The sequence below is a fragment of the Stigmatopora nigra genome, chromosome 11, assembly GCF_051989575.1.
Source record: "Stigmatopora nigra isolate UIUO_SnigA chromosome 11, RoL_Snig_1.1, whole genome shotgun sequence".
Classification (NCBI taxonomy): domain Eukaryota; kingdom Metazoa; phylum Chordata; class Actinopteri; order Syngnathiformes; family Syngnathidae; genus Stigmatopora; species Stigmatopora nigra.
Window position 1 is genome coordinate 9,285,947 of NC_135518.1, and position 17,341 is coordinate 9,303,287.

General features: G+C 44.5%; 3 protein-coding genes across 9 annotated transcripts; 2 read left to right on the top strand and 1 right to left on the bottom strand.

Moving 5' to 3' along the window:
• Positions 1-272: 272 nt before the first annotated feature.
• Positions 273-2,422, top strand: tsn (translin). The gene is made up of 6 exons (XM_077728689.1): positions 273-497; positions 627-720; positions 799-895; positions 1,045-1,160; positions 1,245-1,324; positions 1,884-2,422. Exons 1-6 carry the CDS (start codon positions 432-434, stop codon positions 2,106-2,108), a joined length of 678 nt encoding a protein of 225 aa, XP_077584815.1. The 5' UTR covers positions 273-431; the 3' UTR covers positions 2,109-2,422.
• Positions 2,423-2,463: 41 nt separating this feature from the next.
• On the bottom strand, positions 2,464-13,586 carry arhgef49 (Rho guanine nucleotide exchange factor 49). 7 transcript variants are annotated; one of them, XM_077728687.1, is made up of 9 exons: positions 13,551-13,585; positions 13,353-13,456; positions 9,503-9,606; positions 8,158-9,356; positions 7,483-7,678; positions 6,027-6,201; positions 5,232-5,794; positions 4,999-5,144; positions 2,464-4,933 (listed from the first exon to the last, which is right to left on the bottom strand). In XM_077728687.1, the coding sequence occupies exons 4-9, from the start codon at positions 9,336-9,338 to the stop codon at positions 4,147-4,149; spliced, it is 3,048 nt and encodes a 1,015-aa protein (XP_077584813.1). In that variant the 5' UTR covers positions 9,339-9,356; positions 9,503-9,606; positions 13,353-13,456; positions 13,551-13,585; the 3' UTR covers positions 2,464-4,146. The 7 variants fall into 7 exon arrangements, with proteins under 7 accessions (XP_077584813.1, XP_077584811.1, XP_077584810.1 ...); XM_077728685.1 differs by having other exon boundaries at positions 13,349-13,456; XM_077728684.1 differs by having other exon boundaries at positions 13,349-13,459; positions 13,551-13,582.
• Positions 13,587-14,882: 1,296 nt separating this feature from the next.
• On the top strand, positions 14,883-17,273 carry eaf2 (ELL associated factor 2). Its single transcript, XM_077727382.1, has 6 exons — positions 14,883-15,086; positions 15,500-15,594; positions 15,665-15,801; positions 15,872-16,053; positions 16,132-16,410; positions 16,539-17,273. Exons 1-6 carry the CDS (start codon positions 14,984-14,986, stop codon positions 16,580-16,582), a joined length of 840 nt encoding a protein of 279 aa, XP_077583508.1. The 5' UTR covers positions 14,883-14,983; the 3' UTR covers positions 16,583-17,273.
• Positions 17,274-17,341: the final 68 nt, after the last annotated feature.

Genomic DNA, 17,341 nt, shown 5'->3' on the forward strand with positions numbered 1-17,341 from the left:
ATTGCAAGTCACTGGCCCTGATTTTGTCAAGTTTGTCCACAAAATCATGTTTTCCCATGTTTTTGTTCATTTTAATTGCATAAATTCTGATTTTATTAACATTCCATTCAATAATACATATAAAAAGTTTTAAAAATACAAAAATGGTTCATTAAAAAAATATTTATCTGGAAAAGGGTTAAAATTGATATTTCACTTTGCATGTTCAAGCCTCAAACATGGTATTTACTGCGAAATATTTCAGAATATGTAGAGTGAACGTGACGTATTTCATTCCGCGAAATGTGTCGATCCCTCAAAACGCACCTCTCTTAACGCATGCGCAAGTCTGACGTATCGCATGCACTCTCTTGTGTTGTAAACAGCGCAATTTAAAGCAATTTAGCAACAAATCTGCCGTTTTTTTCTGCAGTTAAAAACACATTTCTGTCATGTTGGTCAGCGCGATGTTTTCCTACATTCAAGGCTTCTTAAGCGCCGATCAGGACATCCGAGAGGTAAGAAATCATAGCACATCGGGGCTAGTGCTACTAGCATGCATCTCAATGAAAGATCTGGTTGATAAGAATAAGTCAACGTATAAAAGGTATGGTGTTTTGATTTTTAACTGCGTTGGACTCTGGTAGGAAATCCGCAAAGTGGTCCAGTCACTTGAACAGACCGCCAGGGAAATCCTCACCATTGTCCAAAGTGTACACCAACCCTCTGGATTCAAAGACAGTGAGTGTCTCTTATTATTAACACGCAGATCCAGAATTATTCATGTATCTTTTTTTCATTTGGGCTTTTCTTTCACAGTCCCTGAGAAGTGTGCTAAGGCCAGAGAATTGTTTGGTACTGTCCGGACGCACATTGCTGATCTGAAGACCAAGTTTCCAGTGGACCAATATTACAGGTAGAGATCTATTTCTGCCTAAAAGATCACTTTCTTTGAATTTGAATGTCTGTATTCCCTTTTTAAAAGTAGTATTGGACATCCAATGTAAATAACAAATCAGTTATCAATCAATGCAAACAGGCTCATTTTCTGCATGTTTGTGTCAGGTTTCACGAGCACTGGCGCTTCGTCCTGCAGCGTTTGGTCTTCTTGGCGGCATTTGTGGTCTACCTGGAGACCGAGGCCCTTGTGACCCGGGAGGAGGTGGCCCGCATTCTGGACAGTAGGTACACCCGCCTGGGCACATATGTGACTGTTTTGGTGTCATGACACAAACCCTCATTGCGTATATGTGTGTGCGTTTCAGTTGAAGTGGTGCGTGACCAAGGCTTCCATCTGGATGTGGAAGACTACCTTGCAGGTTTGCTGATCATGGCCAGTGAACTGGTGAGTTGACGGAAATCTCGGTTTGAATACTGAATATTTATTTGGTTGTAAAAAACCCAATTAGACATTTATAAAATATAGTTGCATATTTCCTATTTTTCCTAAAGTACATGGCAGTCTAAATAGTGCAATCAATCATAACAGACATTAAAATTTAGTAGTTAAATAGCATTTAAAGAATATTTTTTTATTATCATTGTCAATAATTGCTAGGATTTAAGTTTTTAATGACCCTCACAACCCCTGCAAAGGGTAAAGTTCTTCAGTGTCATTTTTTTATTACCTAAATTGTTCACTAGCTCTATAAAGGGTTATTATGTGTCAACTTAAGAGGTGTCCACTGTGTATGAAATGTTTTATAAAAAAAAAATAGAGGGGCAAAAAGATTTTTCCAAGTACTAAAAAATCTAAATATGAGAAAGGAACACAAAATTATCTCATTAAAGTGAGTGCTGGGTACATAAAACCCTCCAAAGTTTACTAAAAATTGAAATAAAAAACCTAAACCCAAAGATAAACAACAACGTAAACTCCTTTTTTTCCGCTGCCCACCCCTCAGTCACGCCTGGCAGTCAACAGCGTGACAGCGGGCGACTACAAGCGCCCACTTCGCATCTCCAACTTCATCAACGAATTAGATTCGGGCTTCCGTCTGCTCAACCTCAAAAACGATCCCCTGCGCAAACGTTACGACGGCCTCAAGTACGACGTCAAGAAGATCGAGGAGGTGGTCTACGACCTCTCCATTCGTGGACTGGCCAAAGAGGCCAAGAGCGACCAGTAGACATGGGAAATGTAGTCCCTTTCAAGCTGGAAACGGTTTAGCTGCGGGTGGTTTGGCAACCTCTGAAAGTTTTTTTTTTGGCTTGTTGAGCAAGTTTTTAGTAAGATACTACCAAGCACTATTTGGGACACACTTGAAATGGATGGGAAATTGATGGCATAATATTGTGCCTCCTTTTTTCCCCTTATGAGTGTGGCTTTAATACGCTATGGTTGACTTGATGTTTTTGCACTGTATTTTTTGTTTGACTTTATTTGTTGACTTTTTGTATCATACAGTGTGCAACATGTAAATATATTTGTATACACAACCCATGATGACCCAGCAGTCTTGATTTTAAAAAAAGATGTGCACAAGCGTTTTGAAATATTTTAATATGCTCGACAATATTTTACGTAGATAAAAATAATACAGCCCAAAAAAAAACAAAGCACAGTCATGTTGGTGTACAGTGATCCGCTACACAAACAGAATGGAAATATTCCGCTTTGATGTCAGTTTTAAGTCGCTGGATAAAGTGCTTTCAACGAAATAAAGCTCTCGCCGTTGACGACGTGAAGGAAAGGGTAGGAGAAAGGGGGCTGATGGGAAGACACTTTAAAGTCTGAAACGAGAGCCAAGGCACGCGGGCGGGCTCGGACCATAACAGGTTCCATATCCACTTTCACACTTATCCTGGCTTTTTTTTTTTGCAATCTGCCCAAAAAAAAGATCAAACTGTCAGTCTTGGAGATGGTTTACTCAATTAAGTCGGGGAGAAAATAAGCAGATCATGGACCTGAGCTAAAAGTCATTTCAAATGGCAATTTTCTGACTTTAGGAACAATAGGAGAAAGCAAGAAAAAGATGGGTAATCACATTGTATCCTTTTTTTTCTCTCCAGAGTGAAAAGTACAGTAAAACCTCGCCATTTCGCACATAGACTATCGCAGACGACGGCTTGGATCCGACAAATGAAAAACTAGTGTTGCGATTGTCAAGGAATGAGCAGTGCAGTGCTACCGTTACGCTTCTGAAACACAGATGAGGAAAGGGTCTTTTCCGTTTAAGGCGGGGATGGAAAAATGCAATTGTGAACAATGTGGGGACCAAAAGCGTTGGCTCGTTTGATCGATTATTGCTGGAAAGGGGCAGAGTTCGTGTCTGGCAGGGAATGTTTTCGCCGCAATGCTTTAGGTGGCGCCATACACACGCAAAAGAGGACTAGGGCGACACAAAAATACCCATCAAGCACAAAACCTTTGTCACATTTTTTTCTTCGGCAGATAGAAAATTAAATCAACAGTCTTCAAAATCGTGGCTGACACACGATTTTATTTTTTTGGTCGTCCCAGGTTTTTTGATTATTTTTAAGAGCCGCACGTTTTGATTTTGTGACTCTTTAGTTTTGCAGCCACACTGAAAAGAACAAAATTGCAATACCATATTGAAGTCATTAATATAAAGCTAGTATGTATTTATATACAGTATATTTTTGATATACTATATTAGGCCTACAATGCAAACAAATGAATTTAAATACTATAAAAATACCAGTGTGCATTGCTAATTTTATAAATTTTTATGTTATTCATTCACATTGTATTAGTTTATAATTGCATTTCTGGCAATAGAACAATTATTCCAATATAATAGTTAAAAAAGAACAAGTTTTCTAATAATAGTCAGTTTACGTGTCAACTTTTGAATAGGTAATGAAATGGTTCGTATTAAACATTTTAAATTAGTATTATTAAAATGGGGGTAGTTGCCACTGTCACAGAAAGGGGAAAAGTCTGATTCTTTGTTCCTTTGTCCCCCAAATTCAGCCTATTTTCTCTTCCCATACCCGATAGTATTTTAGTCTTTTCATTGTGGCCGCAAAACGCAGTACACCCGTAGCCTTGTCAACAAAACAACAACATTTGCTCTTCCCTTTGAATTTAGTCCAAGTATTCATGGCGAGGCTTTTTATTTGTCTTCTTTTTTTCCGAGAGGGGGAGTCACTTCTCAGTTTTCGACTCTGGTTTGGACGGGAAAGGCCTCGGGATGGCGTCTCTCAGGAGCGACTCTGAGCTGTGTTGATCATGATATTGGGCAAAGCATTGCGTCTCTTACGCCAGGCGCCCAAGTCGCGGGCGTACCTCTTCATCTGGTTGAACCAGTTGTGCGTCCGGGATTTGTCGGCCGCCCGGAAGACGAATGCCTCGCGCCGGATGTCCAAGACCTCGAATGTGTCCTGGCACTCGGGGTCCATGGAAACCACACAGTTGGCCAGGCGGATGGGCTCCCGCATGACGGCAAACTTTCCGCCGCTCTTGTCCTTGATGAGAACCAGGACGCCGTCCCGGACGCTTTCTCCCGCTTGGCACGGCTGTGTCCGGACCACCAGGAGGCTCTGGATGTTTTGGAACTTGAGAGCCTTGCTGCCCTTCTTGACCCACTGGCCGTCGGCCGGCTGCGAGAGCTGTAGGGGTCCCTCCATCACGAAACGGGCGTCCTCCCGGGTCCAGCCCAGCGTCTTGATGGAGGCCTCGCGCATTTCGCCGTCCGCCGGCTCACGGCTCTTGCGGCTATCGCGGCGGAAGGAGCGCAGGGACCAGGAGGCCACGCCATTGCCGTCCTGCTGCTTAGTCTTGGTGTTGATGTGCTCCAGGTGGGCTTCCACTCGGCTCTTGGCTTCGCGCAGGCGCCCAAATTCTGGGTGTTTCTCAGGGGTGACTTTGAGGAGGCGGCTGAGGAGTAATGGGTACTTGGTGACGCGCTGCAGGGGCGCCATCAGGAAGGAGCGCAGGTTCATGCGTCGTAATGCCGTGTTGTCGTTCTGGGACACGTCCAGGAAGATCCTGGAACGGAGGGCATAACAAGTCAACTTCGGCTTGTTACGTTATGTTTGGAGCTAAATAGTTACCTGAGCAGTTCTTTCTCCTTCTCTAACATGTTGAGCATGTTGACCGAGGCCGACTGCTGCAGGCAATACGTCTGGAAGGCCGGCAGCATGCCGGCGAACTCCAGAAAGATCTGGCCCACCGACACAGTCAGCAGGTCCTCGTCGCCCTGTATCCCAAGCAAAGTTGGTCGGTGAACCCAAATTCTGCTAAAAAAAACTCCCTTTGACTCATGCCCAAGGCCAGGTCTTCTCACCTGGTCCAAAGCGTGTTCGATGGCGTCCTGTAGGTGTTCCGTGAACCTCTCGTTGACGTCGCCCAGCTCCTGGACGTTGGCGAACACCACGGCCAGCTGCTCGGCGCTCAGCAGGCCAGCACCTCGCATGGGCTCGTAGAACTCCTCCTTGATGATCCTCAGGTCCTCGCCGTAACTGCATTCCGTGTTGAGGAATTCCAGCACGGCCTCTTTGCGCTCCGCCCTCGACTTGGCGCAACGTTCACAGGCGCTGCGCCCGTCCCTGGACGCCTTGTCCCGCCCGCCGCAGTCGGCGCACAAAGGGACTTGTTTCCAGGCTCGAGAAAGGCCCGGTCCGATGCCGCTGTCGGCCCGCTCCACCTCGGCGCCGCGTCGCCGGCGTCGTGGCTCCCCGCCGTTATCGTCCTCCTCGCTCAGGCCCACCACGCCGCTGTCGGCGCTCAGGCTGCTGATGGTGCTCCAGCGGTGACGCCGGCCGCGGCCCGGCCGGGGTCCCGAACTCGAGAGCTCATCTGGACGCTGGTCATGTGGCGGTTCCGAGTGGCCGCGAAGCGCTGCCGGAGCTGGACAAACACCAATGATAGTGTCGCTCAAGACCAAGACATAAATTGCTGATTGCATTTACGTTTTTTGTTGTTGTCCAGAGTATGCAGTATTTTGGATTTAAAATTAGACCAGATTGTAAGCAACTAGTGCTAGGCAATATTTTCGTTGTTGGACATTGGACATCTATTGGTGTCAATGCTACCAAAACACGATGGTTTACAGAAGAAATGAGGTTTTGTTAACCCTCACCACTGTCCCTCTCTCTGCGATGATGTCGTCCATGTGGCACAGCGTCCATCTTTGCCTTCATCTCCTCGTTAGCCGGCATGAAGTCGCCGCAGCGCGCTTGCAGTGGACAATCGCCGGCCGCCCGAGATCGCTCGTACGTGGCGTCTGAGCTGGAACGCCGGCAGACGCCTGGCAGCTTAGAAAAGAGAAATGAAACCTGTCAATCATCCTGTTATATCCCCCACAGTTCGGAAAATGTTATTTCACGTTACAGTATCAAAATAGATAATGAAGCGATTAGGCATCATAGTTTATAGTATCAGCAAAAAGCTTTAAATATCTTTCCCATGATTAGATAGCACAATCTCAGGCAGAGAATTCCTAAACTTGCTGCAAGGTTTATTTTATTTTATTTTTTTTACATGAGCTCTCAGGGCTCTTCGGGCATGGGCAGGGGTAACAAATCACTTTTTATGCTCGTCTTGGAGAAGGGCGTCCGACAGGCAGGGTGAGGGGCCGCTTAAAGGGACAGACAGAAAAAGCCAGCCACTACGTTGACTACTAGACAAATTTGACGTGGAAAAATGGATTGTTGCATATTTCAATTGGGTAGTAAGTCTATGTTATGCTAGAGATTGTTCAATTGAATATTTTCGATGTTAGGAAATATATTAAAATACATTCATTTACATAACATTTGTTAAATGAGTGGAATATGTATTTTTTGAAAAAAGGAATTGAATGAAATCCATTGATCTGGAAAAAAACATGACATAAATACTGTTTTTGAATTTTGACATGTATGGATTTACTTTGTAGTTCAATAAAAAGGTCAGCGATGGCTAAGAGATTGTAATCCATCGTTGGTTGACTGACCCACAAAAACGTCACTTCCATTAAGGCTATCCAAAACAAATTGGACGTCTATCCCTGTCCATATCACCCAAAGACTTAAAAAAACAGCAGCTAACAACTAGCACCAATCAATTCCACAACCAAAATAAGCAACCCAAAAGATGAACAAATATAATTATCCTTTAGTGCTCGCTAACTTTTATTGCGTCCCCCGAAGCAACATTTCGACGGCCCTCTTATTTTGAACCACTCTATTACATAATGGCGCTTAAATATCCCATCCCCTTTCATCTTCTTTTCCTTTTCTCGCGTCTTTGGAAAGCAAAACATTTGCCCGCTTGACCTCTGGAATGCCACGGACGCATAAAAGGGCCATTTGGCCGGCCATCCAGGGTGAGGATAATCCCTCTTCTCGTCCCCTCTTTCTATGCATCCTCAGACATTTCCTTCGCGCCTCCACGCACACACGCATATCTTTGCGCCCGCGTCTGTCGCAGTGTCCTCGCCATCCTTGAACGCAGACAAATTGCCAGCCGAGGTGCCCCCGATTCCCCGCCGTGTGGCATAAATTCATGATCGAACCCCCTCCAAAAAAGACAAGTGGAGAAATAATGTTCCTTACGCATTCTCCCGCTTCCTCGTCTTCGCCGCCGCCGTCGTCGTCTTCTTCTGCCGCCGCCGCGGGCGTCTGGTGGCCAGCCTCGGCTCCTGCCGCGGTTGCCATGGAGACGCCGGCAGAGGCTCGACGGGGGGCGGCGTCTCCCTCTCGCTCAGCTGACAGCCGGACGGGGGTCTCGGAGGAGATGTCTGCACTGCAGCTGGTGTGGAGGGGGGGTGAGGGATGGAATTATTGATTGTGGGATTTGTCAATACGTACATAATGATCAAATATTGATGTTGAGATGACCACCGTTTTTTTCTTTCCTTCCAGCCTCCACTTTCTTCAATTGGTCCACTTTTAACCCTTCATAGAGCAGCCATTTAATCCTTTTACGCATTGTTTTTTTTTTTCCTCCAATTTCACCCACCGGACTATATTTACAATCATTATTCTTGCCTGCCAGTATTTTTGCAATAAGCAAGAAAAGAATATGAATAATTTTCTATGAATTGAATTATTCATTGCTTTGGGCAACTATAATATCCTTTACATAGTCATACGTAAATGTCATATCGGCAAATATGATATACTCGGGCTGTATACTTTTTTGTTTGAACAGTATTGCTACACAAGCATCCATTGACTAGCTTTTGACGTCCCTTGCACCCCAACTTGATCATGACTACCAGCTCTTACCTCTTTTTAATGAGGTCCAAAGCTGATCCAATAAGTCCCTCCTTCATTTGGGAGAATTTTGCACCATAGCTGGACAAGTCAGTTCCCTCCAATAGCAATGCCGGGCAGCAACTAGAGGGCCTGCGGGGCAGGCACGGAACCGATCCCACCGGTTCCAAGCTGAACCTCCTACGCCGCTCAATCTCGCCAGTTCCGCCCTGGGTCGAAGATTGCGGCGGGGTCCGCGGAGTGGGTCCCGTGCGGATGGGACTGGCTTCCCGTTGGGGACCCGAGACCCCTACCGTGGACTCTAGGTTCTGCTCTTTCATCCTCATTTTCTTGAACTCCTCAAACGTGGGGATGTACAGACGTGCGAGGGGAAGAATTTGGTGTCCGTTGCCGCCGCCCAAAATGGCGGTGTGGGACGTCGCCAGCAATTTTGGGCTGCGTGGCGCCACACGCACGGCCAAGTCGGGGCTGCTGTTTTGCCGCCGCAACTGAAGTCTCCTCAAAACTTCTTGTTTAATCTCCTCGGGGCAAGTCAGGCGCGCCCCAGCCGGTCGGCACCCCGAGTTGGGATCCGCTGGGGCGGATTCCGTGGTCCTCAGGGGTATGGTCTTGACGGGCTCCGCTGCCGACCTTGCGCTCTGGAGGCGGAGCTTTTCCCGGAGACCTTTTCTGCCATCCCATTCGTCTGCTCCACTAGGGAACAGCAACTGTGGAAAAACGGGGACGTCCTTCCTGCGAGGACTGTGACGGGGGTGATAGGCCGAGCTCTCAGAGTTGGAGCCAGAATCCGGAGGCCCATCGTACCAGTGACTCGTTGCCGTGTAGCGCACCAGAAACTCGCTAGACGAGCACAAGCTGGATTCTAGTACCGGGTTCCAGTTCAAGCTCTCCATACTCCGGTAAAGCCGGCCTCCCGCCACGACCTCCGCCATCGGCCCGGTCTCTGGGGGGCACGTTTGACCAGGAGAGGGTCTTACGGTAGACAGCAAGGTGCTGCTGTTGCACCGGGATGCAAGCGGGTACCACTGCGCCCCGGGGTAGAGGCCCGGGGCTCGGTGCCTGGGGAAAGCAGAAAGGGGGGCCAGGTATGGGGGCATGTGGGATACACAGGGTTCCATCTCCGAGGGCCGGTGACCAGGTGCGTGGACGGAGGGCCGGCGGTCACATGGCAACGGAGGCCTCACGTCGGGCATTGCATAGAGCCGTCAAGCCTGCAAAGGGAACAAGAGCGTCCCCTTGAAAAGTTAGAAAAATGAACCCCGCCTTTTCAGTTTAAGTAGCCAATTGCATCAGGTGTAAAATGACTGTTAAAATGACACCCAGCGTCATGTTTCTTCTTTGGCTGGTGTTAACCTACCCCATTTTGGATTTTTTTTTTCCCCGTGGCCAGCAGGCATCGGGTGCCGTCCCTCCTTCTGTGGCTTTGTGGCTCGCATCCCACAATGCACTACCTCAGGAAGCCTAAGAGAGAAGGCAAATGACTTAGTAAAGCTACATTGGTATCTCCATACCGACAATACAAAAACGCCACCTGTGCCTTTTCCTTTGACATTTGGCAAAGTACAGTTTAGAAAGTACACATTTAACCCTTTATAGGACAAGTGAATATTTAAAAAATACTTGAACCTTAGTGATTACTATTATATGAATAATTTTCAAATCATTATTGTGTTGCTATCACATATCATCTTTTAGAACATAAATAAATACATTGATACACGAATAAGATCTTAATAAAAATTGTATTCATGACATTAAAATCAATAGAAATAGATGGTCCCTAGTATTTAACTCATTGCATTCTATTGGCGCTCAGAGAAGTCCAATTCATTTCAACTGGGAGGCGTGTTTGTGAATGGTCATCTTTCAGTGGGATTAACAAACTAATGTCCTCTAATGAAGCTTATTTGAATTTTCAGGCACGTGAAAGGCAAACAATGAAAGCATAAAAAAAACAATAAAAATTCCTGGCATAACCCTGCAGTACACACATGAATATAAAGTAGAGCAGCCCCTCCTTAACTCCCTCCTCCCCTCCCCTCCTCTCCCCTCCATGGGATGCTGAGATGTAGAACAGCTTGTCTGTCAAGTGACAGTCACTTTTAGTTGCAAGTCCAATGCAGCTGTTGCCTTGTCCCCGCGGTCCTAAATGATTGACATTGTTGACCAACTAGAACTGCAAACACTACAGAATGTGCCAATATCCCCCTACACATCAATCTAAGTGATTCATCTATGGATTCTTATGAACTATATCAAGTCATATCTCAAATAAAAGGGTCCACCATTTCCTTTCTTGCTCTAAAATCGGATTAACGGCTAATCATTCATACATTTATACACAATATACTTTCTTGAGGTATGACAAAGCCACTACTTTACACTGAAAGTAATTTCCAATCCATTTTACCTCTTAATATGAGCCAGAAATGAGCCTGATGACTACATCAGTGTGTCATTGAGAAACATTTTCATTCATTGTGATTTCCTGAAAAGCGTCTGACTAAATTCTCAATATTTTTATGATACCTTGTCATCACTGCAGAGGCCGTTTTTAGTGACAAACAATCCCCTCCCAATCCAAATGAATCAGTCCGCTGTCATCAATGGCAAAGTCCCCCGTTCATAACGCTCTCTATACTTCCCAGCATGCACGGCGACGTTAATTATTCAATCGGCTTTTGTCAGCCACACGTGGAATACCTTTCATACACACACGCGTTTCATCTTTTCTTCTTTTTAAGCACCTTCAAAGGGTTTTCCTTTCTACCGTCACAACAAAAGACATTTTGCTTTGGGTTTTTTTTGTTTGTACTCACGTTGTGTGTTCCCAGCTCGCCTCCTCCAATGTGTGAATGGATCAATGTGTGCGCTATGTATGTGAGAGAGAAGGATCCCTCGTCACCTTTTGTTACAGCGCCCCGACTGAGCATGCTCCAGTGTGAACGACCTCGCCGGTTGCTACAGAAACCGGCAAGCGCGACTTTGTCTCGGGCCACATTGTAGTTATGGTTTCCTTCGGAGGGGTTATCATTTTGATTTCGGGCCGACTCGGGCTTCTACATCTCATCGACGATCAGATGAATTGACATTTGTTCTAAAAGTGGTTTCATCTTTTGGGGTGGGGGTCTCAAACTTAAAGCCTGGGGGCCAATTGAGGCCAAATATTTTGTATAATGTTTTATATTTGATACATGACATCTAGGGATGTCCTCGATCTGAAATTGGATAGGAATTTATTGGAAATCAGGTCCATTTGCATCTTGGATTGAGGATTGGAATTGAGTGAAATTTTTAAATGTTGGTGCCTGATGAATTGGACTTTTGTTTCTGATGAGAAACTTGATTATTGTAGTTTATGGACGACATCAAACCATAGCGTGTCATATCTCAAATTTAACGATGAATAATTGAGCTCCCCATGAATAATCGAATCGAAAGTATTGTCTCATGTTGACCCAGGTGGTGTCGAGTGAATCGGATCTCGAAGGAGGAGCACGCATATGCAACAGTGCTCTGTTCCTATTGGCTGCCCGTCAAACATGTGATGTAAAGTCTCGCTTTTCATTATGTAAAAGTACTGCACTTTTTAGGTACACTGTTTTTAGAAATATTTGTAACTAATCATATCTTTTTGGCGTAGTTCTTTGATTGTTTGATTTTTTAAGGCTCCAGCACCCCCCGCGACCCGTGTATGGATAAGTGTTTCTGAATAAATAGTGGGAAATCCTTTGTCCGGCCTGACCGATCCCAAAAGTATCCCAATTGTCCACTTTTTAGCGAGTCCATGATTTTAGTGACGAGATCAGGTGGTGGGGTGGAGCATGAAAGGGGTCTCACCCTGACCAGGTGGCAAAGCGGACCAGCTGACTGGCCAACAGATATTTGGCATGTGTGTACATGTGCGTGTAAATGGGTCACATGCACGTATTCAAGTAAGCATGCCCATTTCCCTCATCCATTATTTAATTTTCCGTCTGTAGCAGATAGGGAACTCCATAGGAACAGCTTACCCTTACAAATCTCCATACTGACACGTTTCCCTGGTGGATACTTTGAGATAAAAGCTCCTTGAGCTACAAAAATGTCTAACATCAAGGCTACGCTGCGTTTAATAACAAGCTCATCCAAATATTTCTGCTCACCGAGACATGCTTTTAATGTTGGCACTGAAAAGCGACGAGGTCATTCCGCTACCTCCGGATTTTTCCGCCCCCGACGGCGACCTCGGTGTGAAATCTAGTTGACAAAAAACACTGAAAAGAACGCGTGGAGGTCAGCTTGTCTTATATATGACACATTTGCCATCTCTAGGTATACAATTTTCCTTGATCATTGCTTAGTTAATGCATGATAAATGATTTGAAAGTGGTAGTACCTCATTCATGAATATTTCAGAGCTGAAGTATAATTCTCACTCCATTGATCTAAGTATTGAGCATTGATGCATGTAATGTGTAAACAGCTGATGTCAGCCACTGAACTAATGCATGCTAATTACAGCAAGTGTGGAATAAACAGCATTGGCGGGGAGTCAGTATCCGGGGAGAGGAGGGCGCGGGGGGGCTCACATTAGCATGTGTGTGACAACAACATGCCACCTTGCCTCATTAGGTGGCGTTTTATTGACCCCGATGGGGAAGCCGCCATCCAGCCGTTTTTCATTCATTCAATTTCAACACTTCTCATCACACATTTCAAGTTTGCGGGGTGCTAGAGCCTATCTCTGCTCAGGGGAAATAACCACGACACCATCAGCTGTCTAATCTGCCATTACAAATAAATTATTACTGACTACAATTTTTACATATGTTAAAATGCTGATTTAATTCAGTTGAGATTTTTCTCCCTTCAATTCAATGCACATTGTACTGCTCCTTGTGCACGCATTGGCCAGTTGATATGGATTGGACGTCTATAGACGTCAATGACCCCGAAACATCAACATTCACAGCACAGCAACATGTTGCAAAGGCAATATTTGTCCACATATACATAAATATGAACAACTGTCATGGAAATTTGCCATGATCTGACAGATATTTAATATTTTGCGAAAAACAATACATTTGCTGAGTAAAAAATAATACTTAATGCATGATTTATGCACACAAATGCCACAATGGCCCACCAGTGGTGATATTGTGCTCTACATAGTTGTATTTTTGCATGATAAAGATGAAAATGTCAAATGAACATGTACTTGCTGTGGATTAGTCGGGCTCCGTCACTTCCATCGTGGGAGGCGGATGGCAGGTCCCCCCTCTCGGTTGCCTTTCCTTTGCGTCTGGCGTGTGAAGCAAGGCATCCGCTGCTTCCAACGAGATTGCATTATACATTTGATGGCAAATATAACCCAAAAAATATCCAAATGCGCCCCGATTTTTAAGTGCAGGATCCCTTACCGGCGACCTCTTTCTTTGCGGCTTTCTCCTTGGGAACTGTGCTGCGTTCGAGTACGCCTCGTAAACATGAAACCCGCGCATAGATTTCAATTCATAATTTTAAAACGCCATCTTTTCGTTGCTTTTAAACATCGACTGATGATGATACTGCCTTATTAAAGAAAATACATTGATTTATAGATCCAACCATAACCATGTATATGTTGTTACTGTTTTTCCCTCAAATTATGTTCTGTATAAAATGCATTAATCAGCTACCTTGAAGTTTTTAAAAATGTTGCTATTGTTAATGGTATTCAATTGAAAAAAAAATAGGTTTTAGTCAATATTATTGACCAATCGACTCTGACTGTTGATTTCTTTTAGGAGGCCCCAAGCAGGTGTTTACTTTACACCAAGGGATGTCCCACCAAAGCACTATGACCACCATGGAAACATAAACCCTGCTGGTGTTCCCTTCACGCTTCAATGAAAGTAGACCTGGCAGTCATTGATTGACAGACAGATGATAAACCATACAGCCGCTTTGTCCACATGAAGCCAGGCGGCCTGAAGGTAATTCCAAACTAAAAGGGGCTGAGAGTTGATCCTTGTGTCACAAAGTTGATCCATCAACAGGAAGGCAGCAGATGGAGCATCGTCACAGTTTAGGATTCATTAAGCGTTTAAAGTCGGGAAAAGAGATTATTTCCTGATTAGTTGATTTTTTTCTCTCTCTCTCTCTGGCCCTTTACATCGCAGTCATGCTGCTCATCTCCACTAGGAATTAATCTGCGGGGATTGGGATTTACTTTTCAACACCTTGCAATTTCTTCTCCATTATGCAGGACAGTGCTTCATTTAAATTCATAAATCCTGCATCCTTTCACAGACTTAAACTGGGTTCTTATTTATCCTTGTTTTGGAAGTTGCAATCGAGCAAGTGATGCCAGCCCACCTAGTAAAACTGAAATTAACGTCCATCGCCGTCAATGGCAGACAAATTACCATATTTATAAAATCTGTTGTCCTCTCCTTGATCACGTGTTTAACAAATAAGTGGAAGATTTTCAAATGAGCCCTTGCACCCTTTAATATTTTTGGAAGGGTGAAACAAAAAGTTTGGACAACCCCCATTTAAAACCACAATTCTCCTCAATGTAGTGTTACACTATGCTAGAGGGATGCACAAACATCAAATATCTACAAATAATATTAATATCCAACTTCCCTTGGCTTCTTCAACAAGCATTAAAAATACCAAAACACCGGCATAATTAATATATTTTGCCTTGCGTCATTTTGATGGCCAGACATGTAGCCATTGGACGTCCGTTTTTACACAGCGCTGTCCAATCAGAAAGAAGAGAAGGCGGAGCTTGACGACACCTTACATTACATGGCCGTAAAAAAAGGGAAAAGCAGCCTAAAGTTTTTATCCGGTTAAATTTAAAATGAATGGAGCAAGTTATGCCAACTTTGACAACCAAGAACACGTTTTAAAATTAGGGGAGACATTCGAGAAGCACCCCAAAAGTGCCTATCACACCGTGAGATGTAAGTGAACGCTGAGTGTGTTTTTTTTGTTTCCCCACACGGGCTAACACTAGCATACTAGCTGGATGATTATTTCTTTTTCTTTCGATGGCTGATGGTCCGATAAAGCTAACCTTTCATTAAGTGGAGGTGTGCCAGCCTCTTGTTTGGTGACGACGTTGGTGTTTTGTGTGTTAGTTTGTTTTTAATACATTTATTCATCTTGGAAATTTTGTAGTAGCAGCTGTCAAAGACTAGCTCGTGTGTTATTCTTCCGTGAATAAAGTTTTGTCGCCCTCCTGTGGTAGCATAGTGACATTACTATGCTGGTACACATTTCTATTGGACAAACAAATCAAAAATAGCTTGAAGTTAAAATTGTACTTTTTCTAATTTATTAATTTCACCTGAATATGCCTGACTTTCTTTGCTAGATGATTTCAAGCCAGCTTCAATTGACACAGCATGTGAAGGAGATCTGGAAGTGGGTAAAGGAGAGCAAGTCACTATTACTTTACCCAATTTAGAGGTGAGTGATTTTCTTTTTCCTTACAGGCCAATATTTGGAAGAAAAAAACCCTCTTAAAACTCTGTTTTAGGGTTCCAGTGCCCCTGTAACCGTTTTCAAGGGTTCCAAGCGCTCGTACATGAAGGAGTGCATCCTCATCGTCAACCATGATACCGGCGAGTATCGATTGGAGAAGCTCAGTAGCAACATTGCGGTCAAGAAAACCAGGTGCCCAACCTATTTTTAGCCGGTTAATGCCATAAATATTCAACTTTGTCTTTTTTATAATGCCTTCCAGAGCTGAGGGCAGCAGTAAGATTCATTCCCGCATGGAGCAGCAGACGGGTCGTCTCAGCCAGCAGATGAAGAACGTCAGCAGTGGCGGTAGCGTGAGTGGAAGCAAGAGTTCAGCGGGATCTAAAAGTTCTCCACCCAAAGAGAAGGCGGCGCCCGCATCGCCGATGGATGATATTGAGAAAGGTAGCCTTGATTGACTTCAACTGGGGTGGATGTAATAGCTAATTTTCTGTTTTTTTTTTTTTACAATGTCACCGACAGAGCTCATGGCGGAGGCACGAGTGATGGACCAGATGAGTAGCGCCAGTTCTTCCAATAGCTCTTCGTCCTCCAGCAGCGATGACAGCTCGAGCAGCAGCGACTCCGAGGATGAACGCGGCGGTGGCTCTGGCCCCGCCGCTCCCCCTGCAGCGCCTTTGGCTCAGAACAATCACAGCATGCCTGTCCTCACCACTGGCTCCCAGCAAGCGGGAAGTGGCGGAGGTGGAGGTGGAGGGGGAGGAGGAGGAGGAGGAGGAGGAGGGCTCATGAACACGCTCAGTGAGTTAACAACTTTTTACTGTCGTTTTGGTCACATTGAGTCACTTGGAGCTCAATTTTTTTATTGTTTATTGTCCAGCCAGAAACTCCCTCATGGTGTAAAATCCCTTTGTGTTTTTGTCTTGCAGAAAACGACCTCCAGTTAAGCGAATCAGGCAGCGAAAGTGACTGAGCCGTCGCGTCACTTCACTTCTATAACCTTCTTTTTCGTCATCAATTCTTTTCGTTTGCAATGCAAGCGGCGTCTTCAGCAACTCTGGAAAACACTGCTGTTTTTTTAAAACAAGTCCACCAAACAAGTCTTAAAAGTGCCTAATGCGGCGCTTGACATTTCAGCTCGGCATCATGGTTCATTTAAATATGTGCCTTATGTGGTCGCGCATACATAAGCATTTATTTTTTGCTAATTCATTTCTTCAATTTGTTTCCGCGACTCACGCTGATGTTGACATGCTGACCAAATGTTAATATTTGCCTAGTTAACTTTCAAAGCCAAATCATGGAAAACTAGCAATGTAGCTCAGGGTCTTCCCCCCAAAAATCAGTTTCTATACAAGAATTCTAAGCAAAATATTTTTTTCCCCATCATATCCGACAATACTAGTTAACAGACTAGTTATAGTTCCCTTTATGTCTGCATACCTCTCTTATTGCCAGTATATCTGTTTACTTCTGCGCTTTGTACAGGTCGTAGCTTTAAACCTGTAATACTTGAATGCAAAATGTTTATTTCTGCAAATGATAAAAGCCCTCATAACAATAATGCAATGTCTTTTGACCAACCTATTTTTGCCCATGTGTCTCTGCAATGAAGTGGTCCTGTTTTGTCAAAGGAGAAAAATAAACATTTAATTTGGCTAATATTTCCACTCGATCTCCCTTTTTTTCATATATATATATAAAACTGGACGCTTCATTCTTACCTGCAGTT